Source organism: Macadamia integrifolia, chromosome 5 (assembly GCF_013358625.1).
Source record: "Macadamia integrifolia cultivar HAES 741 chromosome 5, SCU_Mint_v3, whole genome shotgun sequence".
In the NCBI taxonomy this organism is placed as follows: domain Eukaryota; kingdom Viridiplantae; phylum Streptophyta; class Magnoliopsida; order Proteales; family Proteaceae; genus Macadamia; species Macadamia integrifolia.
This window is the reverse complement of record NC_056561.1, coordinates 38,903,430-38,930,537: the sequence shown is the minus strand read 5'-3', so window position 1 is coordinate 38,930,537 and position 27,108 is coordinate 38,903,430. Positions and strand designations below refer to the sequence as shown.

The following is a 27,108-nucleotide window of genomic DNA, read 5'->3' as shown; positions in this document are numbered from 1 at the left end:
AATACTTGAAACCATGGTCCTGGCCGATTCCCAGAACCAATCTCCATTTTTTGAAACCCTGGGATGGCAGAAGTGCAGAACCGTAATTCTAATGGACGTGTGGGGCGCGACTTGGAAATTCTTAAAGCGTGATGATGGATATGGAGTTTTTGGTTGCTGTGGCTCCAAATCAGACACAACACAGACTCTTACAAATGGATACAAATATGCCTAAAACTCAACCATCCTCCTCACTCTCTCTCTCTCTCTCATCCACACTCGCACTGGTCTACAGTGTACACTCCGACACACTCTCTCATAGAAGAGCTTGAGGTTCTTCTTTAATGGAGTTACGTGCATCTACTTTCTCTTGGTCGAACTCTATACTTACATCGTTTCACATTTCGCAACCCGTATCTGTAAGTAATGATTTTTCATGATTTTGCTATGTTTTTGATATTTGAATCTACTTACTACTACCGTCTTGTAGATGTGTCGGACCAAGAAATTTACTGTTCTGTGTCTCGACACCGACAAAAACGACGATGGCTTCAACAAATCTCAGAAGGTATGTTTCGACGAATGTGTTCTAGTGAATTGCGCGAATGACGTTTCTTTTGGGCAGGAAGTGTTTATTTTCTTCTCATTTTCTCAATTTTTGTTGTATAGAACTTTTCCACTCGTATATTCTAAGGTTTAGTTTAAGATTATGCTATGGATCTTCAGTTGCACGAATCCAATGATGTTTTTTAATCTTATTGCATGTTTTGGTATGAACTGTTCGAGTAATTTTCTATTGTTGTTTCCTCATTTGATGAATACGGAATGTGTTTGGGATTTCCAACCCTTTCTTGGGCAGCAGTGCCACCCTACACTGCCAATCCTAATTATTGGATGTTCGGGCTCGTGGAATTCAAATGGCTTTGGGAGTTATCCGTGTAGGATCGAATTAGATTGTCTATGTCTGCATTCTGCAACGTGGGAACACTAGTATTCTCTCCCTGGTCTACTTTCCATTACTACTTGGAAGTAGAAACTGAACCTAAACTGGTGAAGGATGAATTCTAGAATGCCTGACACATACCCGTTATGAACTCTAAACTGCCAACGGTTGAATTAACTGTTGAGTCATTCATGACTTCAAAACATCTCCCAACACATGGTTCTAGGGACCCACAAACACACATTTTGAGTTTCTTGATGGTAAAGTTCCTAATATTCATGATGGACAAAAATGTTGATGAACACGACTTTTGGGTCCTTCAAGTGCAGTTGTGGATCAACATGGATAATGTAGTCGGTTGATGAATTTGAAAGGAAACGGGCAATCATAAAATCTCTACCTTCCATGTATTGGGTTTATCTTTCTGTTTGAGTATTCTCTTTCAAATATGAATTCGTATAATTGCTCCTAGTAAGTTTTGGCCCATACAATCCGTGTGCTCTGTGTGGTTCACCTGTTGGGAACGAGCTGAAGATGTATACAGTATCACGTATGTTGTGTAAAACCACAGGCACAAGTTTTGAACATGTTATGGATCCCAATGAAAGTTCAAGCTCTTCATTTCTCACTTGACCTATTCAGATAGGATGCTTTGACTCCTTGGAGACATTACTGATGCCTTTCAGTTCATTGCAGGAAAATCAGATGGTTGTATCAATAACAGGGGCTACGGGTTTTGTAGGTAGAAGATTGGTCCAAAGGCTGCATGCAGGTAATGGATGCTTTGCTTATTCATAATATCTTATAAACGTTTTTGAAAATTCTAAGATGATATGCAGACGCAATTCAATTACCACTTAAGTAGGGTGGCTGTTCCAATCTTCTGGGGTGGAGCTGTGGAAGTGGCTTACTATGATATGAACTCACCAACTGGACCATCTCAGCAAGCGGCCTATAGTAATCCTGTTCTGCCACTCTTCTGACTTTAGGGGCATGTTTTCTGCCGAAGCAACATAGAGGACATGAAATGTATTTTAGAAACAATTATGAATTACCCTGAAATTTTAAAAGAAATTTATGTGTGATTCGCTCGGAGAGATTGATGTCGTGTTCTTGAAATTACTCTTTTGTCTAGTACCATATGATCAAAATCTTGGAGGATGTAGAAACAAATTCTTTTGCTACTAATTTTCAGTATTTGAGCCTATCTCCGCCACACTGATTTTTTAATCCATTATCTGCCTTTCTTTGAGTATTGTTCTTCAGCATTTGTTCTGGTGTTTTGGACTCATTATTTGGCATCTAGATTTTCATGGATGTTGATTTCCATGCTTGACCTCAGAACAATTTCCAAATATAATTAAATGCATCTAGATTTATTTTCCTTTTTCCCATCAGGTTATGGTCAATCTTCTTTCATTATGCTGTTATCGCTGATCCAGGTGGTACAGCTGTGGTCAAAGTATTTTAGATAGAAGTAACTTCAGCTAGTGACCATCATTTGTTGATCCTGACTGGGAGAACTTTTAGTTTGGAATAACTTGAGTGGCTGAGCAAAATATTAATCACATTGTTCTTTTTTTGAATAAGATTACTACTTCACTCAAAAGGGAGTGAGATTGTTTGGTTACTAGCACTGGATAAGGTTGGGTTATGATCAAGGAGATCCTTAGGTGGCATCTGTATGTTGTTGTTAAGAATGACATTTACTGGTGTTAGATGTCCAACTTGAAATGTAATATCTGTGCCTTTCATCTTTTGAACTATTCAGATTGTGCATTTAGATAATATTTTAGCACGCCAGCTAGTTGATGTATGATTGGCTTATATGAAAAGTTTTTCCTTTATGGTGCAGATAATCATCGTGTTCGTGTTTTGACACGTTCTAGATCAAAAGCACAATCGATTTTTCCTGGTAAGAAGGTAATGGCTGCTTATAATGGTGTGTAACTTCAGTGCTTTCAAGTTCTATATAAGTGTTCGAATTACCTGCTATAAAAGGGCATGGACTGGGGACAATCCATTTTTTTAAAACTTTGCCTTGCCTGACACTATATTGTCCTCTTGCAGGACATTATATTATGGTGCCATGAACGCGGCCCCTGCGCCTTGATACAGAGGGCCGCGAAATGACACCCCAACCCCAGTGAAGCCCAAAAAATCCACATCCTGTTTATGCTCATGTGTGCCCCTTCATTGGCCCCCGTGCTTGAAGTTCTAAAATTTTACTTGTTTTCAACCATTAGTCCATTACTGACCTTATGTAAAATTTTCATATATGTTTTCTTGTGTAACTACGTCTTAGGTATATTGCAGAAATATACAGAACTATTTTGGAAATATGTCCCATAATTTATTATATAAATGTGCTTGCATGTTGGGTAATCCAGAGTTGCTTTTGGATTGCTCATGTCAATGCCAGATGCAGACTGGCAACATGCTATGGAAACTAGTGACAGTAAAAAGAAGAAAAAAGAAAAGTAGGAACTTCATTTGGCGTACTCTTTTTGACCTGTTTACTTCCAAACACTATCTATCAGCAACTGAGGAAGTAAATGCCTCCTTTTTATATCCCAGAACCAAGTTTGCCATATCTTAAATCTACATTAAAGCCATATTAACTGGACATTTTAAACATCAAAGCCATATCTATGTCTAGAACATTCCTAATCTACACTTGAATGGTCCACCCAGGTGGAACCTGGGATTTGTCCCTGCTGCAACTGGCGGTGGAGGTTTATTCACTTATTGTCATTGCATGCCAACAATTACATTTTCTTTAGAGCCTTGTGTTGTTATGGAAGCCAACTGGAGTTCTTTAGTATCTTTAGATTCCTTTTCATTCACTTTTCTAACATGTACTAGTTCCTTTGTCTGCTTTGTGGTACCTGTTTAGTGAGGGACTTTCCAGGAATTGTAATTGCAGAGGAACCTGAGTGGAGAGATTGCATTCAGGGGTCATATGCTGTTGTTAATTTGGCTGGAATGCCTATAAGTACAAGATGGTCTTCTGAGGTTAGTGAGATTAAATATTAACATAACTGCCTGGTTTCTTCCTGGGATACCCTCTCTCCTCTTTCAGCATTGAGAGCTCACTGGCATTGTGTATAATTCTTTATGGTTTACACTTGGTCTTCATCATTTTTTTTTGTGGATGGGGGTACTCAATCTTCTTCTGTAATACTTTATCTTTTATTACTATCACTTGCTATTTGATTGTGCTGATTTTTTGAACTATTTGAAGATGTTACTTTTGTTAGAAAGAGTTTGCTATAAACTGATCAGATTCATGTCATGAAAAACCTGATAGTCGCTGGATGATGGGGTCAATTGCTCGTGGAAATTGGTTTGTGATTGTGTTTATGCCTACCTTAGTGTGAGAGAGGGGGGGGGGGGGGGAGGAAAAAAATGCCATTCCATAAAGCATGCTGAAGAAAATTTCATATTTTAGAATTTATGTAGGAGGTTACCTATTGAGTTGGATGTGGAAACATTTGCTTGCCCAATTTTTGCTGTTTTGGCGGATGTTCACGTTTTTGCCTTTAAAATAAACTTCTAAAAGTATAACAAGCTAGTTGTTTTTTTAACATTATCGGAGAAATGATACAAAAAATGCAGCAGGTTGGTCCCATGAATTTCACTTTCATTAATAAGTAAAAGGAAATAACACTATCTATTGAGCCAATGCTTTGAAGAGAAGTGTTTTAGAATTTCGGAAATTCCGTTTTTATCATATTTGTCTTATATTTTTTGTTTTTTTGTTTTTGGGTAATCATGAATGGAGACAATTCTTTTCAAGATCATGCTTTGGCAGCGAATATTATTAATAGAAGCCCCTTTTGTGTATGGAAAGTTTCCTTCACAAGGTTTAGTTTAAGATTTTGTAGGGATTGGATCTTTTTCTACCATCTACTAATCCTTTGGAAGGATGAGCAGCCTTTATTAGAAAATGAGAAATTTTAGATCCCACGATGCTGGAGTGGGGATTCCTTGCCACGCCTTCTCACACAATGAGTCGTGGGGCCCACACTGACACACTCTCTCCTTAGAAAAAATGTGGGTCCCTTAGGGAATGAATATGTCTCGCCCTCTTATTGGTGTGGTTGCCTGCTTTGGCATTGTGGGAGACCTCCGCCCAATTTTTATTTAGCATTCTGTTGATTAGCTACTCAAAAGGAAAGGCACCTCAACATCCATCCAACCCTGTGATTGTGCATTACTATTGGCATATCTGGCTCAAAGTTCAATGGTCTGGGAGCTACCTAGGTGCTATGTTATCTATCAAACAAGCATTTGAGTTGGAATTTGCAGCATTTCCTGAACAGGTTGGTTCATATAGTTGTCCAATATATACCTTTGGCATTTTATATTGCGTTCACCTCAAAATTTGCATTTTATTTTGTACATGCCTGTATTTTCTTTTCCAATTATCCTGTGTGTAGTATTTTCGGAAGAAATGGGGAAACTGTGTATTAATTTTTTCACTGTACTGCAGATCAAGAAAGAGATCATGCAAAGCAGGATAAGCATTACCTCCAAGGTCACTGTTGGTTTTCTCCTTGCAAAATTTTCACCATTCTGGAGAAATGTTATTTTCTTTGAAAAAAATTACTTGCACAAAGAAGATGAATCTTCATTTGGCCTTCTCTGATTATTCACTAAATTTCTAGAATTTATTATTGAAGGTAGTGGATATAATAAATGGCTCACAAGATGTTGTCCAGCCTGCAGTTTTGGTCAGTGCAACAGCCGTTGGTTATTATGGTATGTTGTCAACACATTATCTGCTCTTCTTTATTTATTGTTATGTTTGACCATCGATTGGAATCGTGCTGTCAATCTTCTGTTAATGTGTACTTCTGGAAATATGCCCATGCTTGAGTATATGTTTTCATTAGCACCATTAGTCATATACTTGATACTGTCAACTTTTTCCTTTTCTTTTTCAATCTTTGGGTACTGAATTCTTGGTTGAGTTATATGGTCTGTTTATATTTGTGGTCAAAGTCTTTATGTATCATTTTTGGCTCCTTGTGAAGTTTGAAAAGGAATAGAGAAGGAATGGATGCTTATGGAATCTCTGTTCTGGGTAACTGAGTATAGCAAATTAATTACGTAATTTATGATGTGGCAACTCAGTTTGCACCTGGAAAAAATTCATTAAGTGGCGGATCCACCTGCACTCATGTTGATTTTCAAAGCAAAACTATTTTGCTACACACAGAATAAAGCTTTATAAAATGGGTGAAATGTCAACCTTTGAAATTGTTTTGACAGTTGATATTACAAAACATGTCAAGTATACATTGGTCCATACAGAAATCAGCCAGGAAATGTGATGTGGTAAATCATAGTCAGTATGGCACATCAAGTTTCCATGTGCCGCAATTCCAGTGGCTGGGTTAGACAAGCTTCTAAGTGATAGGGTCCATAAACCAATCTATAAAAGCTGAAGGGGGGAGGGGGAGATTTCTTCTGGGTCATATGAAACAGACTCCAACATCACTGGATCTAAAGATTGCAGCCCAAGTTAGCTGAAGAATCTGCCATTTTTCTGCATAAATGTGATGAGCAGTTATTATTATTATTATTATTTTTTTTTTATTAATGAGTTATTGATGAAAGAATAGAGATAGTAGTATAATCCTCCAAAACTAAAAATGCAGAAAAGTAATTATTGATGGTTTTTGTTACATAAAATCAATGACATGGTGCCAATCACATGATCTGCTTTGCCCTTCATAAAATGTGACACATGGCTTGTTATAGTTGTCCCAAACCCATCCTATGAGTCCAGTGTCACAGGACGATGTCCCCTTTTGAATGGAAACATCTTTGAGTTGTATTAAATAGTGTTTTCTGTTATTTTCTAAATGATTTTGTTATTCTATTTCCCTTTTTCCACACTTTCAGGCACTAGTGAAACTCAAGTATTTGATGAGCAAAGTCCATCTGGAAACGACTACCTGGCTCAGGTAGAGATCACTCTTTCTTGCTTTCTTTCTCTCTTTTTTTCTTTTTTTGCCATGGGATCACCTTTGGGGTCAACCAACCAATTTAGATTGAGGGCATCTCAAATTACAGGGGTCAAGCTGGGTCTTTTTTGGAGAAACGAAATATCAACTTCTGGATTGTTTTTTCCTGTTTCTCATTTTATGGATTTGTGACATTTCCATCGAGCTTACCGATTCAAGAGTGGTAGATTATTTCTATCTTATAGTTAGAATTCTACTAATTTTCTTTCTTCTTACTTTTCTGCTATTCTGTTGCTTTTTTATGGAGAAATTTTCATCCGACCACGTCAAAATTCACTTTGGTCATTGTCAAAACCCTAATCCTTTCTTTCATCAAACCCCAACTTTCCTGAATTATTGTTCAGCCCAAGAATCCTCGTATCAACTGCACATAAAGCATGCTGAGAAACAACCACTGTTGCAGATCCTCTCTCTCTCTCTCTGTTTACAGGTGGCAATGGTGTGTAAGTCAGGTTCGGTTTGCATGGAAATACAGCTGCCTAGAGGCAGGACCAAACTTCTACCATAAAAAAAGGAAGGACCAAACCATGTACAGTGATTTGCCTTCCATGTGGATGTTGTGTAACATCAACATAATCTATGCCTTGCCAACTGAACAGAAAGGACTGTTTGCCTTCTTTCGTGGTGATGGAATTGATTTCTTTATCTGCATGTCCATGAAATTCTATTATCCCATGCACTTTTTAATTATAAACTGCATGAAATTTTCTGTTAGGTCATTAAGAGATTAATAAATCCACCTTTTCCTCCTATAATCACCTTTCAAACCTGTTGAAGTAATTCTCCGTGAGTTGTAGTCGGGAGGTCTATTTTGCACCCCACCTCGGTGGAGATGATGCCATTGCCAAGCAGTTCATGTTTATGAAAAAAAAAAAAATCTTCTCTATCTTACACTAAGACATTCTTTGTATATGTCTATATTTATGTAATATGTAAAATTTTCAGGTCTGTAGAGAATGGGAATCAAGGGCACTCAAAGTGAATAAAGAAGTTAGATTGACACTCATTCGCATAGGTGTAGTTCTTGGAAAAGATGGTGGTGCTTTGGGTATGGTTCTCCTCCTTCATTCCTCTTTTTGTCTCCCTTTGGGAAGCCAACTTCTTCACTGTATAAATTTATGTGGCTTGTCTTCATTATGATCCAATTTTCTTATGAGAATAGTAGCAAAAATTAATCAAGAATTTCCCCTTGCACTGAAACACTTTTGCAGTATTTGTTTACTGGAGAAGTGAAGCAAACAGTTAGTTCTTAATCTGATAGGAAGCACTTCAATCTGGTTTGGTAGTATTGCTCAGTTTATTAGCTATGTAAATTAGGTTATTCCACATATGTGGTTTCTGCAAATTAACAGTATATTGGTCGCATAGCTGTCATGGCGTCAAATCAATCCAAGGAGGTGGAAGGGTGGCTAATCGATTTGGCGATGAATCGCCCATTATAGCGTTGCCATGGCGGTCAAATTTCCCATGTGTCATTTTTTTTATTTTCCCTATTTTCTAAAGTTAATTAGCATGCTATAAGCCTACAATATATACTCTACAAATTATCTACAAGAAGTTATAACTTAATAACTTATAAAACAGAGCATTAAACTCCTAAAGCTTCTGTGATAACCATTCAAAACAGAGCATTAAACTCCTCAAGACTGTTGCTAAGCTCAACCAACAAAAGGCTTGGTTGTCACAATTTTTTTGAGGCTACTTAATGCAGCATAAGTACCTGAAAACAGCACACTGTCTCAAAAAGAAATGGAAGAAAACTTTTAATGCACAAGAGGTCCTATAAATTCCTTTACAAAACAGAGCCAATAAGCATACATAAAAAATAGCAGTGTATGATAACTCACAACAGAGTGATGACAATTGACAAAGAAGTGACAATGCCTTACACCACTGGAAAATTTTCAACCTGTGAAATCGAACACAGAATCACATATCATCCTACTAGGAACTGCAACTAAAAAATAGAATTATTACAACTACTGCCCCACTGAAACAGAGAAGAAAGAGAAGAAGAAAGAGTGGCAGAAGAAGAAGCGGAGAAGCAGAGAAGCAAAGAAGAAGAAGAAGAAGAAGTTGTTTCTGTCAGTGATCAGTCACGTCGCAGAGAAGAAGAAGACGACGAAGAACTTACCTTGCGTCAGAGAAGGATCAAAGCAGTAGGAGATGAGAAAGCTTCTTCTCTTGCTGCCGGAGAAGAATCGAGCCGTTGGGGTCGAGGGTTCAGTTGAGGGTTTTTCTTCTTTTGAGGATTTTCAGTAGAAAAATCGAGGCTTGAGTGAGAGAATGAGAGAATAGAGATTGACCTGGTCGAGGCCCCGAGGGTTTTGTTTTATTTTGTTTTTATTTTTCACCTGCCAATCAAAATATAGGAAATAGAATATTGTTAAGAAGTTTAAAAAAAAAAAATTACCAAAAATTGATCGCCTAGTGCTTTTGGCATGAAATGGCTTCTACGGTGCCGCCATGGCGACGCCTATCCAACTCTGGAGACCGCCATTCGAGACTCAAACTAATCGTACCACTGCCATGTGCTGATTTTACCGCCGGGAAGCCAAAACGCCACCTAGGCAACGCCTTGGCGACGCCGTGACAACTATGATTGGTCGTGTAAAATGTTATTTTGACTGGCCTTTTTTGACTCTATGGCTCTATGCTTTGAACCTGTCTGGTTACATTTATTTATTTATTTTTGTGGAAGTTTAATGAAAACAATAGATTAAAATAAACATTGTCTTGCTAGAGGTTTGTATAGACTGTAGAATAATGAGTCACACATTTTGGCTGGTGGAACCTGTCCCGTGGTTCCTGAATTGATCATCTTCCAGACCAAAGCCTGCCATGAATGAATTTTTTAATATTAGAAAAAACCTACACAACATAAATCAAATGGATAATATTCACCCCGAGCATGAGTTCAACTTTTTGATTGTTTCCCTTTTTTATTTTATTTTGGGTTATGGCTGCTTGTCCTTTCTAGTTGCCTCATGGCTACCTCAGTTTTCCTCTCTTTTTTTCTTTCTAGGCAATAGGCATTGTAATCTTCTATTAGTGGAAAATGAAAATCGACTTTCATGTTTACTATATTTGTGTTATCTACTTTCAACTTCATAGGAATTATATTGCTGCACATTGTTTATTCACATCAAATTTCAAATTGTGTACAGATAAAATTTTGCAATATATATATATATCTCACTTATTTTGATTCTATGCTGTTACATGATGCAGCGAAAATGATCCCTCTTTTCATGGTGTTTGCTGGTGGACCTCTGGGCAGTGGAAAACAATGGTAATGTGCTCATTGTTAAATTCCTCGATGCTTTTAAGATGAACAAGACTTGTAAGCTGCTAAATATCATGTTTGATTATTCCCTGCTTTGGGATTTGAGAAAACCTTGTAAAGTTGTTGAAAATGTCATTCTATCTTTACTTTGCAATACTGCATATCGAAAATTATCTTAATGTTCTGATATATGCTGTCTTCTTTCTCTTGCCTCAAAGAATTCATTGTTCCCTTGAATGTGCAGGTTTTCTTGGATTCATTTGGATGACATAGTGAACCTAATTTATGAAGCTTTATCAAACCCATCTTATAAAGGTATTGATTCTTTATAGAATAATTTTGGTTGTGTAATCATCTATGTTTTCAAACCTAACATCCAAAAAAGACAATAAAAAATAAAAAGAAAATTAAGAAAAGAAAAGAGGTAATACAATATGATTATTGAAGTAAAAGGAATCAACTTTAAATTTTTGTTTCAATTCAAAAAGCTTGTCTACTTACTGAACACCGCCCCATCCCAAAAAAGAGAAACAGCATACATGGGCATGTATTCCCTTTGCCCTTCAACACATGTGATCTTCTTCCTTTCCAATATCCTTTCAACATCTCCTATTTTTGCTGTATCACTCCTTACTAGTGCATTAGTTGGTCTTGCTCGCGTATTGGCAAAGCATCTCAATTCACTTTTCCTCATTTTATCGCTAATCTACTTCCAGGTTCACTTGAGTGTGCTGATCTCTGATTCTTTGAACATCCCATTCATTTAAGGCGGTAGCTGCATAAAAGCATTGCTGGTCTTACAGCCATCTCACAATATTTAACCTTTAGATTTAATTGATTGAGTCATTCACTTGACACTCTAGAAGCTTTTCTCCACTTCATCCGCCTTATCTGTTTTTATGGGCAACACCGCAACATATTATCAACTTACCTTGATTGGACACAGAAAACAGAAGTGGTTGGTCTGTGTTTATCTTGGTCATCAATTTTACCTACATTTCAATTTCTGTTTCTAATGGAAGTATCTATTCTTTTAGGCCAGCTTAGCTTAGCCTCTCAGTTCTAATTTATAAGTTCTTATTCTCTTCATACGTCTAATGTGACTTATACTTCGTCTTTAGTCTTATCAACTAAAACTATATCAGCTTTTGACATATGGAGCTTCTAATAATCATCTAAATCTCAGGAGTTATCAATGGAACAGCACCAAATCCAGTTCGACTGGCAGAGCTGTGTGAGCAGTTGGGGCACATCATGGGCCGGCCCTCATGGTTGCCTGTTCCAGATTTTGCTCTCAAAGCAGTTCTTGGTGAAGGTGCCTCTGTTGTAAGTGCTGCTGTCTGCCCCACCTCCTTTGTGGGTTTCTTTGTTTCCACATTGTTCTTCCTTCTTCTAATATTAAGTCCAGGCTGAGCAGTTGTAGCTCTGTTTTAAGTGTAGGTTTTGGAAGGGCAAAGGGTACTTCCACAGAGAGCTAAAGAGCTGGGTTACTCTTTCAAATACCCCTTCGTAAAAGATGCACTGAAGGCCATTCTTTCATCGGAGAGCTGAAGATGACATGTTTATACTAATGCACTTATTCTTTATTCTTTGTCTTGGAAGGCATCAAACTTCTTCAAACTTAGAAGGCAAGTAGTGATCACTTTATTTTCAGGGTTGTCAAATCAAGAGAAGCTGAGTATGTTTCTTTATATAGAAAATTTGGTGTTGGTGTCTACTGGTTTGAATATTCGCTTGTGAAACCCTCTTTCCTAATTTCCAAAAAAAAAAAGAAATAAAAAAGGGGCAAATGGTTCTTTCCCCTACCTGCTTAGGAAGGGATCCTGTGCTGCCGACTATTGTTGTGCCATGTGGACAAGTTGTGAATATCCTTGTGTATGTTGGCATGTATCCCATGTATATCCGTATATGCCTACTGGTAGCTCAAATTGTGGTCAACCAGATATTGGGTAATCTCACCTGCAATAGCTCATTGGCACTGTCCCCTTTTGGTTGTACTGGAAAAGATAACCAATGGTACGATACCTTTCTAGTCTTTATATGTAAAAGGTGCCACTGCCACCAGATTGAACTAAAACCTTGCTTGAAGCTTAGTCGGTTATTTTCATTAGTGATTCATGACTTCCTAAAAAATTGGAGCACTGAGAATTCATGCATTGGTATGCATTCTCATGTATGTCTAGGCAAAGCATAAAGTTTTTACGTTGATTTTACTATAAAAAAAACAATGTAGTGTTGATTTTCAAACATTTTTTTTTTGCGTGGGCAAACTTGTAAGGATAGTCTAATTATAACTTTTTGTCAAAAACAACTAATAATCTAATAGAGATATCCGAAAACATTTAGGTTTAGTTGCAAGGGAAATTCAAGGGAAGAGAAAGGAAATTTTCAAATATAAAATAAAAATTTTGTTAATCATTATCTAACATGATTATATAAACTAAATAATTTTTTATTATATTTAATAATTATGATTTTTATATATAATTTTTATTCTACTTTTCAAATCGTGATGTGAAGTAAAATGAGTTTTTTATAAGCAAATATGAAATGATTTGGAGTTAGTAATGTAATCATGTGGGGTGATGATTTCAAAAATTTCTATTTTAAGTTTCAAAATTTCACTTCCTTTAATTTATATTAGATAATATTACAGAAAATAATGGTCTTATTGCAGTTGTCATGCCTCCTCACACATTATTTGCCAACTGAAATGTATTCCTATTGGTCATATCGGGCTGTATATTCGATTCTAGATTAAAACAACATTTTTCATAGTTTGTCCTGCCTTTGTCAATCCTTATTGTTAAAGATATTGATATTGGCCATGGCTGATATTGATACAAATCAACCAACAAAAATGGTTCAATATTGATTCCTAAAACTGGGTGCTCCCATTCACTTGGTGTGGGAGATTCAATCCCAGCATTAGGGGTCTCAGCCCTAAAATTGGACCTGGATCCTCTCCAATGCTCTTAGCATGCATCGGATGGCCAGAATCATTGGATACGAACCTAGTAATCAGATGTGCACTTGAGAGGATATGGTTCAAAATTTTACGCCAAAACATTATGGAAGACTGTGTTGTAGGGTAAACGAATGGGCCACCAACCACGTGTACAGTGCATCTCATCTGGATCTGGAGCTGGTTCGCTGGATCGGTATCTGAAAAAGCACGGTACGGCATCTTGGGATCCTAAGGTCACCAGAAAGACTATACTCTAAAAAAAAAAAAAAACAATGGAACCTTTAGCAACTTAGTGATTACGTGGCACAATAAAAGGAGACCAAGCGTGGATAATACGCACCAAGCGTATTTTAGGCTTATAAGTTATGCCTTCTCCCTACTCTTTCCTTCCTGTAACGCGAATCTCTTAAAAAAAGATCGTCGGAACGATTCTGCTTTCCTGCTTCCCAAGGTCGTCCTCTATACCCTGCGAGATTGCATCATTCAGTATCGCCGTTCTTGCTTTCGACCTTCAAATCCTCAAGTTAGTGTGCTTTCATCTCGAAATTTTTGCTTGGTTGAACTCAATTTTGAGTTGAGTGCTGCTTCGGTAATGGGGTCTTATATGATTCGTCTGTGTTGATTTTTTATTTTTTAACATTTGATCGTATCTACTGTTACATTTTTAAATTTAGATATCATCACTAGATGCATCCCTTTCTGTCTCCCTTATGGTTTATTGTTCCGATTTGGTTTCCCTTTTTCCCAACAATATATCAACTTTAGTAGTAATTTACTGAATTTAGTAATTGCTTAATTTTTCCTATCTCATCTAAAATTTTCTTAATTGTATTTTGTATTTTGGCTTTCTGTTCGGTTAATATTTGCTTCTGGCTGTGTAAAGACTTCATGGATCATTTACCTTTAATGTTATGCTCTATTAATTGCAGGAATTTAAGTTTGTAAGCATTTGATTAGACAGATTGTTCTCAAGACTCGCACAAATTTGTAGTTGTGATTCGGGTATCTGGTTATCTGACTTTTGGTGGTTTGGTTTTCCTTGTAGAGATCTCTCGAGGGTGATACCTGCTTCTGTTACTGAATCTCTGTAACAATGGTATGTTTTGTGATCATATATTTACTGGTGCAGGGAATAGAGGTTAACCAGGGTTTTGAATGTAGAGTAAACTTTTAAAAGCTTTGCTGTTGTGATAAATAGATTTAATAGCTTTATTTGTTTACTGTTTCTTTATTTTTTATTTTTGGTTGAAAGCTTTATTTGCTAACATGTAGAATTTTGTTTGTATAATGCTTCTAGGTGAGCATGAAAATACTTCCGATTTTGTTGGATAAAAGCATTTGGGATATGATGGGAAAAAAGTCAAGAAAATACACTTAACAAAAAAATGTCAATAAGATACCAATATTTTGTTAATTAATCTCAATTATGCTTGCGTAACCACCTTTATGGCTTAGAAGAATACTTGGTGCCAAGCACTGGTATTGTTGTAAAAAATATGAGTGAAAGTAGTCTAGTTGATCTTTTAGCATGTGATTGGCAGTGTCCAATCTGTGTCAGAGAAGAGCTTGAGCATGTGTCCTGCATGGATTTTGAGCCATGGAATCAGAAAACTTAACATATTTGTTGCGTGGATTTCATTCTAGTTCTATCATGTCACATTTATGCATCTTCACTGAGTATTGGATTATGAGTAGAGCTTTAGGCATCTTTTGTTTTACTCTTGGAGGAACTGACAGTATATTGACTGATTGACAAAGGTCAATCTTTTTCCGGGTGAACGATCTTTGTATTCCCGAATTGTAACGATTAATAGAATCAAGTAGCCAAACTTTACCCGATGTTCAACAGGCCTTTGATCAAGGATTCTGATTCTGTTCAATCTAGTTTTAGCGTCAGCTTTATAATACAGTTACATGCACATATTTTGAGGCTTTTTTTAAATAAAATTCTCTTTTTATTTTAGGGGAATGGCTCTTTGAGCCTAAGACATATGCTACGCTTCCTCACATTGTACTATTATATTAGTTTTTTTTAAAGTGAGAAATAATGAATTAAAAAAAAATGTGATAGGGTAGAGTACCCTCTCACTTTTTTTTTTATTTGTTTGGATTTTGGTACAACCTTATCACCTTGACAAATAGGGAGTGCCACATTTATTTGGTGAAGGTTTTGGGGGAGACTGGTTGATGTAGATAAGTCATTTGGGCTTATTTTATTGTAAATAAGCCTTGGGTTATGTTATGTATGTGTTGGGCCTTTGATCCCATGGGTTTTTTTTTTTAAATGGACCACTTTAATAAGCCTAAAATATGGGTAGAAGGTAGGAAAACGAGATTTTATTCATTAGTTTAATTAGTTGTTATTTAATTCAATAAAGGCCCATTAGGCTATTAGTTGATTGTAAAGTCCTATATGGACTATTAGTTAGTTAGTCCTACTCCATGTTGGAATCATAAAGTCAAGTCCAAGTCATATTTTGAATTCCTAGTTGTGGTAGGAGTGTCTAGTTCTATTGAGAAACTAGCTCGTAGTTGTAGTAGGAGTGTCTAGTCCTATTGGGAAACTAGCTCCTAGTATTAGTATGATTGTAAACTTCCCCTCTATAAATAGAGAGGCATATGTACCATTATTGGATAGATTTGAATGAAAGAAAGTTTGCATTTATGAAAGAAAGTTTGCAACTAAATGCTTAGAGCAGCTGAGATAACTGTGGGTGAGAAGCCCAGGCTGAGATAGCCACTTCCTTTATTCTCTTTCACCCTTCTCAACCACCCATCTGTTTTATTCTTATTTTTTATTTTATTTGCTGCAACATTTAAGAGGTATAATTCAGATTTTGATAAAAATCTCCAGAAATCAGAACCGATCAGCAATCCTAGTGGGAGAGAATAGGAGAGAGATTGATCTCCTCTCTTTCTCTCTTCTGTACTCTGTTCAGCCAGGTCTTCAATCAGGGTATTCCAGGCCTCATAAGGGTCTCACAATCCTTACCTAGTCACTGTTGGAAGCATTCAGCTGCTGTTCTTGAAGGTTCTTCTCAGTTTTCTCTCCTAGGTCAAAAAATCAAGAAAGCTTGTAACTTCATAACCAATTGTCAGAATCCTCTCAAGTTTGGGGGTTTTTGTACCCTCCTTAGGGACTATCTACGCCCAAGAGTGCAACTCAATCGGACTCCTACAGCCTTGGCCGCACCTCTCTCTCTCTCCAGCTCTATAACAGGTCTTTCTCTCTCCTATCGGGTTAGGTTTTGGGCTGGTTTTGCTCCTATATGGGCATTGTATCCTTGGGGATTTATTTGATGATATTATTTCTTTGTTTCTTACTCCTATTTGTATTGTTTGGGGTTATAAACTGCGGAGTTAGTTACTTGTAATCTACTCCTGCATTACTAGTCCATTTTCAGTTGAAGACAGGCATTTGTCTTATGGGCGGATGGAGATTTTGTCAAAATTACCATCAGAACCATAGAAGATGACATTTGTTCGTATAAAAAAAGCTTAAGAATTAGAATACCCAAAGCTTATGTTCTTTTGAATCTACCAACTCCCTTGTCAAACTCCACATAATGTTTAAAGAAATGCTTCAAGCCCAACCGCTGGAAACGTAGCAGTGATGCATCAATGCCTAAAGATCTCTCGGAACATAAGTCTTCCAAGAAATGTAGAACATAAATATTTTAGATTCAAGAGGAAGTTGACTTTGTGTCGCTTTACTATTTATTTCAAGGGAACCAGGAATGATGAAGGTGGAAAGGGGGTATTTTGGGACTAGGGTCTGATCCTGGAGGCTTTATGCACTATTCCTTAATTGCATTAAAAAAGAGAGAATGTAAGTGGGTGTTTTTACCTTACTAGAATGAATTAGTGATTATTTTCAAGTATATAAGATACATGCAATCATACTGGTGGAAATCACAAATCAATAACCAGATTGAGCTATTCTATATACTAGTTCAATATGATAAATAAATGGAGCCAACTTGAACAAATGAAAGATTAATGAGATTTTTTGACGCATGCAATTATTAATCCTTGGAAGTAAGATGGAACTAAAATTGGATTCATCCAAAACCAAAGGGAGAAAGAAACTAGGCCCATGGAGAAAGATGAAGACAAATGAATTCTATTTCCTTAAAGAACTCTGCAAAAATTCATCAATTTGAAACCATCGAACTTGCTTGAAATTTGTAGTACTTTTGAATTTTGAAAGCTGTGTGAGATTTAACTTTTGATGCCATACTTCCAAAATATCAGGTATCACTTTATGCAAAGATTAAGGAATTGAGTTTTGTATAAAAATAAACAGTTGTTTTTTCTCATCCGTGGTTGATAAATGTCTTATATTGATTTTGTCTTTTTCCTTCCCTTTCTTGTTGGCATTGCAGTTCTTTGAAGGATATGGATACCATGGAACATCGTTTGAACAGACATACCATTGCTACCCTGCTTCTTTTATTGATAAGGTTGAAATGCCTTCTCAGTGCTTCTCAATACTTTTACTTTACTATAAGAGCATGTTTATGTGATTTATTTTTTGGATATTTTATGTGGTGGTTTTCTATTTTGTGCATCCTTCATCATGCCTTGGTTGGCTTACAAATTGAAAGAATTATATATGTATTTCAGTAAATATCAGTTTACAACCCTTGAAAAGTGGAAAGATATGGTGTAGATTGCGAGTGCTAAAGCAAGGGTATAATTTTAATTCTCAAAATATTTCTAAACCTTGTGAAGTCACTCTTAGACTAAAATAAAATACCTTATAGTACCTCCGAGGTTGAAAGGCCTCAATGCTCTTGTATTGCACTTGTTACAATCTTGTAGTGCATCATGACATAGTGGCAAGAAACTGGAATATTATTTCTTGTGATGAAAGAATAATGCTGAAGTATTACGATAATTTATTTCTTTCGGTTTTTGCACTAAAATTTCTGAAATTTTACTTTGTTATTTTGTTTTCTTCTGATCTAACCAATTTTTCCTCCATTTCTCTTTCCCATTTTAATGTTGTGAACTCTTAAGTGCCTGAGATTAGGGGTTGCATTTAAACCCTTCTGAGAGGGCATTGCCATTGGCAACTAATTTTTTAACTGAAAATGCTTTGAATGGTTCAAGGTATATCTGAGTGAAAGGAAAGTAGTAAGATAACTGCCATCTGAATTGAATTTTTTTTTTTTTTTTTGAACCTCCTCTTATGATAGATGGTAGCAACTTTTTTGAATGTCTGATGATCTTTAAATATTGCAATAAATGTGAAAGGATCACAATGGTTTGATTACACTGGCCTTTTCTAATAGGAAATGATTGAAACTACAATAATTAATCCAAGTCAGAGATAGTGATAGTTTATTGGTTAAGCCTGTTGTTTCCCTAACAAGTTGCATTGTATATTATTTGGCATTGTTTACACATGCAATCTCATGATTACATTGAACATCTCTCTTTCTCTCTCCCCCAACCTCACTCCCCCGTTATTGTAATCTAATATTTCCAAACTATGTACTGATAACATTTACTTCTTTACTTGAGGTCTTTTGTTGGGACATTATTTATTACTATTCTGTTGTTGTAATGGAGGTATAGTCAGTCAGTTTCTTGTAAGGCTTGCCATAGGCTTATATTGTCTTAATTTAATTTCTGCCATAGGGAATTTTTTTCCCCCTTCCCTTCCCTTTTATATGTTTACAATAACCTTAAATCTTCTTAAACAAAAAAAAAAAAAAAACCTTAAATCTTTACCCTAGGAGAATAGGTCTTTCCTCCCCACTGCTCCTTTTAGATGTTTACGATAAACTTAAATTTTCCTTCAACCCCTCTTGTCTTTTTTTCTGATTGTCACTCTAACTGCATTACCACCTTCTTCTTTTTTTTTTTTTTTGGCTAAAAAAATAAAATGCAAACGGCTACAGCCTCAGTTGGAAAGTGGCGACAAGAGTAAGTTCATCTTCTAATCAAGTTCCATTTTTTGTCAGCATGCTGTCAATTTTACTGTGGATTCATCTTGATTTTTATTTTGTGTTTGTTGTTTTAGTTATAATGCCTCCCTCAGCCCTTGACCGTCTTGGTGAGTTGTTTTTAATTTGATCATCCTTATTGTTCATTATTCATAAGGGTTTCTCATATGAATGCTGTGCTATACTTTTCTGCCCTTTCTGCGCCCTTGTAATCATGCAATTGTCTTTCCCGACCTTATTAGCAGATTTGATACTAAAACTTCTCTCTGCAGCATCCCTTCATATTGATTATCCAATGTTGTTTGAGCTTCGGAATGCTGCTGCTGAGCGGGTTTCACATTGCGGTGTGCTGGAGTTCATCGCTGAAGAAGGCATGATATACATGCCATATTGGGTAGGTTTCTTAGTATACTCTTTTTTTGTTCTCTGGTTTTGGTTAGTGAGGTTGAATTAACCTTCTAAGCATCAGACTTCTAATGTTTTTATCTTAATTTTTTTAACTACAGATGATGGAAAACATGCTGTTACAAGAAGGAGACACTGTGCGGGTGAAAAACGTGACACTTCCAAAAGGGACATATGTAAAATTGCAGCCTCACACAAAGGACTTCTTAGATATCTCCAACCCAAAAGCCATGTGAGATTATGCTTTTCCAATTAATATTTAATCTTTAGACATTGCTTTTAGCGTCATCACATGCCATTCATGTCAAAGCAGTAAATTCTTATCGTGATATTTCATGCTGTATGTAGTAGCTGTTGTCCATGTTGGAATGTTGTCCCCTTTAGAGACTCTAAAATTCGCTTCATGGTGGTTATCTTCCATGTGATGCTGGAGCATCAGTTTAATTAGTGGAGTACCATGATGTAGGCTGAGGTGATACACCACAACAGGTTGATAGAGCGAGCTCAGTTTGTAGGTTCATCTTTTTGTTGGCCTTTGATTTTGGTAGCGGGGATCAGTGTTCCGGTTTTAAATTACCAACTCAGCTCATTTCAGCTAAGCCCTTTCTCATCTAAATGGGTCAGCCTCCCAAATTCCATTCCACCATTCAACTCTATTTAAGGTGATGTTAGTTGTCAAGCCTAGGCTATTCATATCATTTTTCTTTTCTACAAAGTCACTTTTGGTCATACTCTTGGTCTTCTAATCCTTCCTGACTGCTGCACTTAGAGTCCTAGGCTGCAAATGTTGATACCACATTAAAAAATGCTCCTTTGACTTATCTTCTATTCTTCATTTATTATTTTATCTTTTCTAGTTTTCCACACTTCCATGTCAATAGCCCTGACTTATTTTTCATATGTACTATTCCTTTGTCCCCGAAAATTGAGCTCCATATAACGTTGCTGGTTTTATAATGTAGCTGTTCTGTAGATTTTCCTTTAACAGTTTTGATGGAATGCGTGATGCGGGAGCATTTCGATGGATTGACCTGAACCTATTTGGGAACCTAGACCAAGAACCGGGTCTAATTGATTTTTGGAATCTAGTATGATTTTAGGAAGGTTTATATATTTGGGAAAATATTATGTCATCTTTATATTTTGGTAGGCTACATAGGAGGTTATTTATGGGATTATTTCTTTGTTAGTTTTATTTTATTCTCTTTATTTTTAGGAAGTTGGGTAGATACATAGGGGATTATTTAGCTTCCATTCCAATTAGTTTCCATTATTGTGTTTTGATTTTTCCTTTAAATTGGACATTTAATACAGTAGAGGTTTTAGATTAAAAGAATGAATTGAAGTTGAGTTTCGGTGGTGTAGTCTGCATGGTTTTTGTGTGCGATCTCTCCCCCTTCTCCATCTTATCTTTGTTTCTCCCAGCAAAACCTTCTCCCCCTTTTTTCTTCTTCTTCCTTAGTTTTTCCTGTTTCTTCTTCATTATCTGCTGCTGGTTCTTTGGACTTGGAATTTGTTGCATTTGAGAGACTCATGGGTATAGCTCCCTTCCCCAGAATTTTGGATTGGAAGACTTCCAAAGGAGAAAGATCACTCTTTCGAAGTCTACTTTACTTGGTTCTTCTGCCCCTTGCTTTGGCTGGAGTTAGAAGAGAAACCCATCTTCTCTTTAATACCCCTCCCCTTTCTCCCATATTATTCATTGTCCTAATTTTACCTTTAATTCCTGTATTACCCTTTCTACTAACAACTTATAATTCTTGCTCTTGTTGTGGAGTTCTAGCAAATTACAATTTTGCCACCCTTTATGAACTTCAACTTATTCAAAAAATTGCCACTTATCTTTGTAGACATTAATCTATTTACTGTTTTACCACCTAATCTTGGACTTGAGTGTTTCGTTGTTTGGGTGGGCCCATAAGTAAACCAAACAGGGTTTTTGAACCCCGTTTCCTCATCAATGCGTTTATCACGTAACACTCTATAAGCACCCCATCTACTTCACCCAACCTGCTCTAATTCTTGGGTGGCGGCTTCTTCAGTTTCCTCTCCAGTATTTATAGTTGACCCTGTATAACGAAAATTACATCAATATATTTGAGACGTGGAGATCTTTTTGAGCTTATAATTCCGTGCTTTCTCATGTGCTTCATAGCTCTGCTAAACTACAGTTTATTGGGTTTCGGTTGTCCAATAGAGAAATTTTATACCAAGATCCTATACCCATCTCTTTTTTGCTCTTTTCATTTTCCATAAATTTAGGTATTTATCTTTGTTAAGCAGTATAATTATTTTAAGGAAATCAGTTCTTTCCTGGGCTTACAAAATGCATTGCTATAAGGTTGGGCAGTTTTCAGGTCTTTTCACTCACCCACTCTAATTTGATGACATGTAGATCATCAAATTGATGATTTTCCCTTCGGCACAAAGCTCTTCTAGAACCCAATTTTTACCTAATTAACCACACTTTGTGTCGCAATCCTTTCATTCATTGTAACATTATACCCAACTGACATTGGAACATTGGGGTTGGTTTGAAGAGGTTTTCCAGAAAATATCTCAACTAGTTTTTCAGATGGGATAGGTACCACCAGCACTTAGCAAGTCACACTGACATTTTCATTCCTTGCTATCATGAAGATTTAAAGAGAGATGATGGAAACAACACTGGCTTTTCAAAAAGTTCTTGAAACTAGAAAAAGAGAATGGCAAGATGTTTTCACATGGAATAAACTTTAGTCAAGGAAAGCTCATTACTAATCATTTCTGTGGTCATGATCACTGAAAGAAATGTTTGCTTATGGGATACAGTCTAGTAAAGGTAGCCAGTCCATGACTGATCACTTTGTCCTTCTAGAAGAAGTGTTGACTAGTTGATGCATGTGTCATCAAGGTGAAAAACATCAAGAATATTTGTTGAATGGATATTTATAACAGAAAAACGCGTGGATATTTTTCAGGAAGCAGTTTCTCCGCCAATTGGGGGTAAGGAGGCTGTGTACATTATGACCCTCAACAGACCCCACAATGGCGGGAGCCTCGTGCATTGTGTACGCCCTTTCCTTTTAAAAAAGTATGGATATCTTTTATATAGAAAACAGTTATTTTAGTCGAGTTTTTCACAATCGCTGCTCTGTAAGTTTGACGAAGCACAACCCTGGCAGGACACTGTTCCATCCTCATATTCTCTCCATGAGTTTAAGAAAAGAAAGCTTGGGAAACTAGGAGCATTACTATGGTCAGTGTTGACAATTGATGCCTTTACGCAGAGTTTAATACCTTCTTGCTCTTCACAAGCATAACCCCATCCACCTCAATAGACCAAAAAGAAGTATAAAACCATGTATCTCATTCCACCCATATTGTCTTGACTCCACAGTCAATTGGCCAACAATAGATTAAAGAAATCAGCCAATCAATCTTGCCTTACAGCAGCACATTAAGCGTGTGAATAGAAATGAGAACTTTTTAACTCATCAATTGAACTTTAAGAACTACTGATGTAGTTCTAAAGACATTCTACAGATATATCCCACAGCCAGCAAATATGTGGTTTCCTTTCTAATTTTCAACATGATATGCTGTCAATCGCAAAAAAGATTCCCTAACTGATTGCATATTGACAACAATTTCTATGGAAAATGTACTTTGTAGTGGGAATCTACTGTTGGATTCTTTTATGGGCTTCTCCTGTTTCTTCTGTATCATCAAGTGAGGCAGTTGGTTAATTGCCTAAGTTTTCCTTACTCTGCAGCTTGGAGACTACATTGAGGAATTTCTCCTGCTTAACCACTGGGGATAGTATCATGGTAGCCTATAACAATAAGAAGTATTACATAGATATCATAGAATCAAAGCCTTCTAATGCGATAAGTATCATTGAGACAGATTGTGAGGTGGACTTTGCACCCCCTCTTGATTATAAGGAACCCGAAAGACTGGCGCCATCAGTGCCTACAAGCAAGGCTCCTGCTCCAGGTTTGATTGATTACTCCCTCTAATATTTCATTTACCATCTGTTTTGTCTCATCTTTCATGTATGTTTAATTCTTTGTGGTTTAATTTCTTTGCAATAGTTTGCCTATAAATAGTTGCATGCATGCTTGGTTACTTGGGATTACATAATACATAACATTGGTAGTTATGTTCATCCATTCAGAACTCTTTTACTTAATACATGAACATTCCGAATAATTGGTAGTATTTGAATCTACATTGATCAGATTTTTTCTAGTTGGAGGGGAAAAAAGCAAACAGGAAAATAGGGGTCGCAGTTGGCAGTTTTGGGCAGGTTGAGATGTTTTGGGGGTTTTTTGGGGGGGGGGGGATAACAGATCTTGGGCCCAGCCCAGATCCAGACAATTATTTTCTCTATTTGTTTTCATTGACAAATTATCCTGTCTTTTGTTCATTGCTCCTGCCTTTGTCTCCACACTCTACAGTTCCATGGTCTATAGTTAAGGCATAGACCTCTGCCAAAAGCCACTTTTTTTGGAATTATCTATGATAGGCATCTATTTTGCAGGATTTTTGTCATAAACTGATATTTTTGTAATGGGTTTAGCCAGTGCATGAGGTCATAATATGCGCAGCCTTATCCCTGCTTTGCTAAGAGGCTGTTTCCCAACTCGAACCCGTGAGCACTAGGTCGCAATGGAGCAACCTTACCATTGCGCCAAGGTCCGCCCTCTGATATTTGTGGCATTGTGCAATGATCTGTATTAAATTCCTTTTTTTTTTTTTGTTGGACCCATTGAAAACTTGTAAAATTATTCTTAAAATATAAACTAATTGACAATATTTGGAAATATTAAAGAAATCTGGTTCTGTCTTTTCCCCTTCACCCCAAAAAAAGACCACCTTGAAGCCTGCTTTTGGGGTTTTCCTTGTCTTACATGCACACCTGCATCCTGTTAAAATAGGTGATAGTCGTACTACGGTAAAGTTTGACCGAGACAGGTTGAGCAATCATTAGTTCCTCTACACTACTTAACCTGCTTCAATCCCCTAAGGTGGTACTTCCATGCTTCCACCTTGTGTAAAGGTCAACAGGTTTTGGGCCTGCCCTAGATATGTTTTAACCCTTTATGTTTCAAATCAGAGCAAGAAAATGGTGGTTTCTGATTCTTTCCTTGGACAGATGACTTTCCAATCATAAGTGGTCATAGTGGAGTTCAGTCTTTGTGAATATTGGCATAGAAACACTTGCATGTGGTTATGTTGTTTGAGGATTCAATTTGACAAAAACCATCCAGTCCTTTTGATTAAAAACCAGCTAGTGCTTTGTTTTTGCAGTTGAAGAGGCTGTGCCAGAACCAAAGTTCAACCCATTTACTGGTGCTGGGAGACGCTTGGATGGCAAGCCCTTGAAGAATCAGCCACCTCCAGTTTCATCCCCCACATCCAAAAACAAACAGGTAGGGGCAGCCAACAGTGGACCTCCAGCAGTGTCTACTTCACAAAGTACTCGTCAACCCCAGGGAAAGCTTGTGTTTGGATCAACTGTGAATCATGGTCAAAAAGAAACCCAAAAAGTAAGCATAACTGCAGTCTGATTTGAAAATGACTTATCAAGATGCGATGTATGTATTTTCAACGTGTTAATTGTTTCGTATGTCTGGGCAGCAATCTTCGAAGGACACAAAGCAAGAGCAGGTCCCAAAGAAAGAAGATCCAAAGTTTCAAGCATTCACAGGGAAGAAGTATTCATTGAAGGGGTGACCTGATCCTCACTTGTTGGTATAATGCACCCCTTCCTTTTGCTTCACTTCTCATCACGTGGATTAGGAAATACAAATGTTTTGTATTATAAACAAGATAGTAAATTATGTGTTCAGTTCAATAGAAAAAAATTTGCACTGGTAAAATGCTCAGGAACTTAAATATGTCTCAAATGGAATTTGCCGGTTGGAAAATATTTATTAATATAGAAAAGGATAAAATAAGTGTAATATGATTGGGCCTTCGTTTCCGGCATCTCTTCTTTTTAACTGGTGGTTATCTGGGTATGTCCCACCGTATGGTTTAACCAAATTCTCATTGTTGAACTGAACAGTGTGTTCTGCAAAAATTTCTTTTCGGAATGTTACATGAGACACTTGCTCAAGAAGGCAAAAGTCAAGTCTAACAACTCAACCCAGCCTTAGTTGGCTACATTGACCCTTCTTCTCCAATCAGTCTATTTAAAGTCATATTTGTTATGAGTATACCACTTTTGGAGTTATATTAGGTCTACCACTCGTTCTTTTAGCTTCTTAAATCTGTTTTAAATCACCCTTTCATATTAGAGCATTCAAAGGCCTTCATTAATATATATATATATATATATATGCGCCACCCAAGGATTCAGTTATCGGTACTGGTATCTGCCTATACCAATCTTGATCGGATTGGTGTAGATGGGTTACTTTTGCCCTTTCTTTTAAAAAAGAGTACATCTGCCTTACGGTATTAACCCTAAAATGATATTAGTAACCAATCTAGGTCGGTCATGTATCGCTATTGGTCTTGACAGATATGGATATGATATGGCCGATCTCATAATGATACTTAGACGTTAGAACCATGATGCCATCTCAACTTTCTTGTAACTTATCATGTATCGGGGTTATAACCTTTTAGAATTCTATTATTTTTATTGTTTTCCTTTAGTAAGTTATATAAATAGTTTTTCATCTTTCCCTAATATCCTCATCAGTTTGGTAGTCCATCATCTTTCACTTTGATGCATTTTTTTCTTCTTTTTAAACTTTTAATACATTTAATATGACTAAAGTCCCTACACGTCCTTTCCTTCATTTTAAATCTTCCTCATCCTTAGCCTTTGTGAATTTTTAATACTAGATTTCTTAGTCAAAAGTCTAACCATGGTAATATGAACCAGACCAGATGGTCCTCCAAATTTAATGGAACTGCCTATTTTGGTTTCGGTACACAGAGAACCACTAAGGACTATATCGGAGTCAATTCACCGGATTTCTAGGATTACCCAGCTTAGTTCAAAGGATTCTTTTTCTCCATTCTCTCATTAGTTAATCATAATATAAAATAATTATTTTTTATCAGTAAAACAGTGAAATAATATTGAACAGGAAGGTCTCCGTTGATGTGATGTTAGCAGAACCCAAAGCTCAGGTCTGTCGAAGGTTGGGCCTTGGGCTGTGGACCTGTGCTCTCGAGTTAGAGATCCCCACACGGCCACACCCCACAGGCCGACACATGAAGTATGTGGTGGTGCTGTGCTCTTGGTCCTTCTCTTCTGCAGTGAATAAGTGTATTCACTTGTGGGCCCCTCCTGACCCTTATCCATTGGTAGATCTTCTGTGCCTCCTCAGTTGGTGGATCTTCTGTGCCTGCTCAGTGGGCTACCTTCCCTTGCACCAAAACAGAAAGAAAAAAAAAAAAAAAAATGGTGGAGTTGATGTCTACTTCTAACGAGATGACCCCTACAGCTATATCTCCAAGTCCTACTAGCCCTAAGAAGCATAAAGATTTGTTAGGAAATAATTCAACCATATGATGCTATGGGGTTGTATTAT

General features: G+C 36.9%; 2 protein-coding genes across 5 annotated transcripts; both read left to right on the top strand.

Annotated features, from left to right (window-relative positions):
- The first annotated feature begins 170 nt into the window (after window positions 1-170).
- LOC122077841 (epimerase family protein SDR39U1 homolog, chloroplastic) lies at window positions 171-11,960 on the top strand. 3 transcript variants are annotated; one of them, XM_042643743.1, is made up of 13 exons: window positions 171-398; window positions 470-547; window positions 1,619-1,694; window positions 2,778-2,845; window positions 3,788-3,937; window positions 5,418-5,462; window positions 5,608-5,686; window positions 6,836-6,897; window positions 7,903-8,005; window positions 10,189-10,249; window positions 10,488-10,558; window positions 11,430-11,569; window positions 11,679-11,960. In XM_042643743.1, exons 1-13 carry the CDS (start codon window positions 324-326, stop codon window positions 11,754-11,756), a joined length of 1,086 nt encoding a protein of 361 aa, XP_042499677.1. In that variant the 5' UTR covers window positions 171-323; the 3' UTR covers window positions 11,757-11,960. The 3 variants fall into 3 exon arrangements, with proteins under 3 accessions (XP_042499677.1, XP_042499676.1, XP_042499678.1); XM_042643742.1 differs by having other exon boundaries at window positions 174-398; window positions 11,684-11,960; XM_042643744.1 differs by having other exon boundaries at window positions 176-398; window positions 2,778-2,837; window positions 3,819-3,937; window positions 11,684-11,960.
- Window positions 11,961-13,566: 1,606 nt separating this feature from the next.
- On the top strand, window positions 13,567-25,546 carry LOC122077843 (ubiquitin fusion degradation protein 1 homolog). Of its 2 annotated transcripts, none has more exons than XM_042643745.1 (10): window positions 13,567-13,734; window positions 14,257-14,307; window positions 17,597-17,674; window positions 19,121-19,145; window positions 19,243-19,275; window positions 19,438-19,559; window positions 19,672-19,802; window positions 23,325-23,548; window positions 24,866-25,104; window positions 25,196-25,546. In XM_042643745.1, exons 2-10 carry the CDS (start codon window positions 14,305-14,307, stop codon window positions 25,289-25,291), a joined length of 951 nt encoding a protein of 316 aa, XP_042499679.1. In that variant the 5' UTR covers window positions 13,567-13,734; window positions 14,257-14,304; the 3' UTR covers window positions 25,292-25,546. The 2 variants fall into 2 exon arrangements, with proteins under 2 accessions (XP_042499679.1, XP_042499680.1); XM_042643746.1 differs by having other exon boundaries at window positions 13,567-13,800.
- The last annotated feature ends 1,562 nt before the right edge of the window (window positions 25,547-27,108 follow it).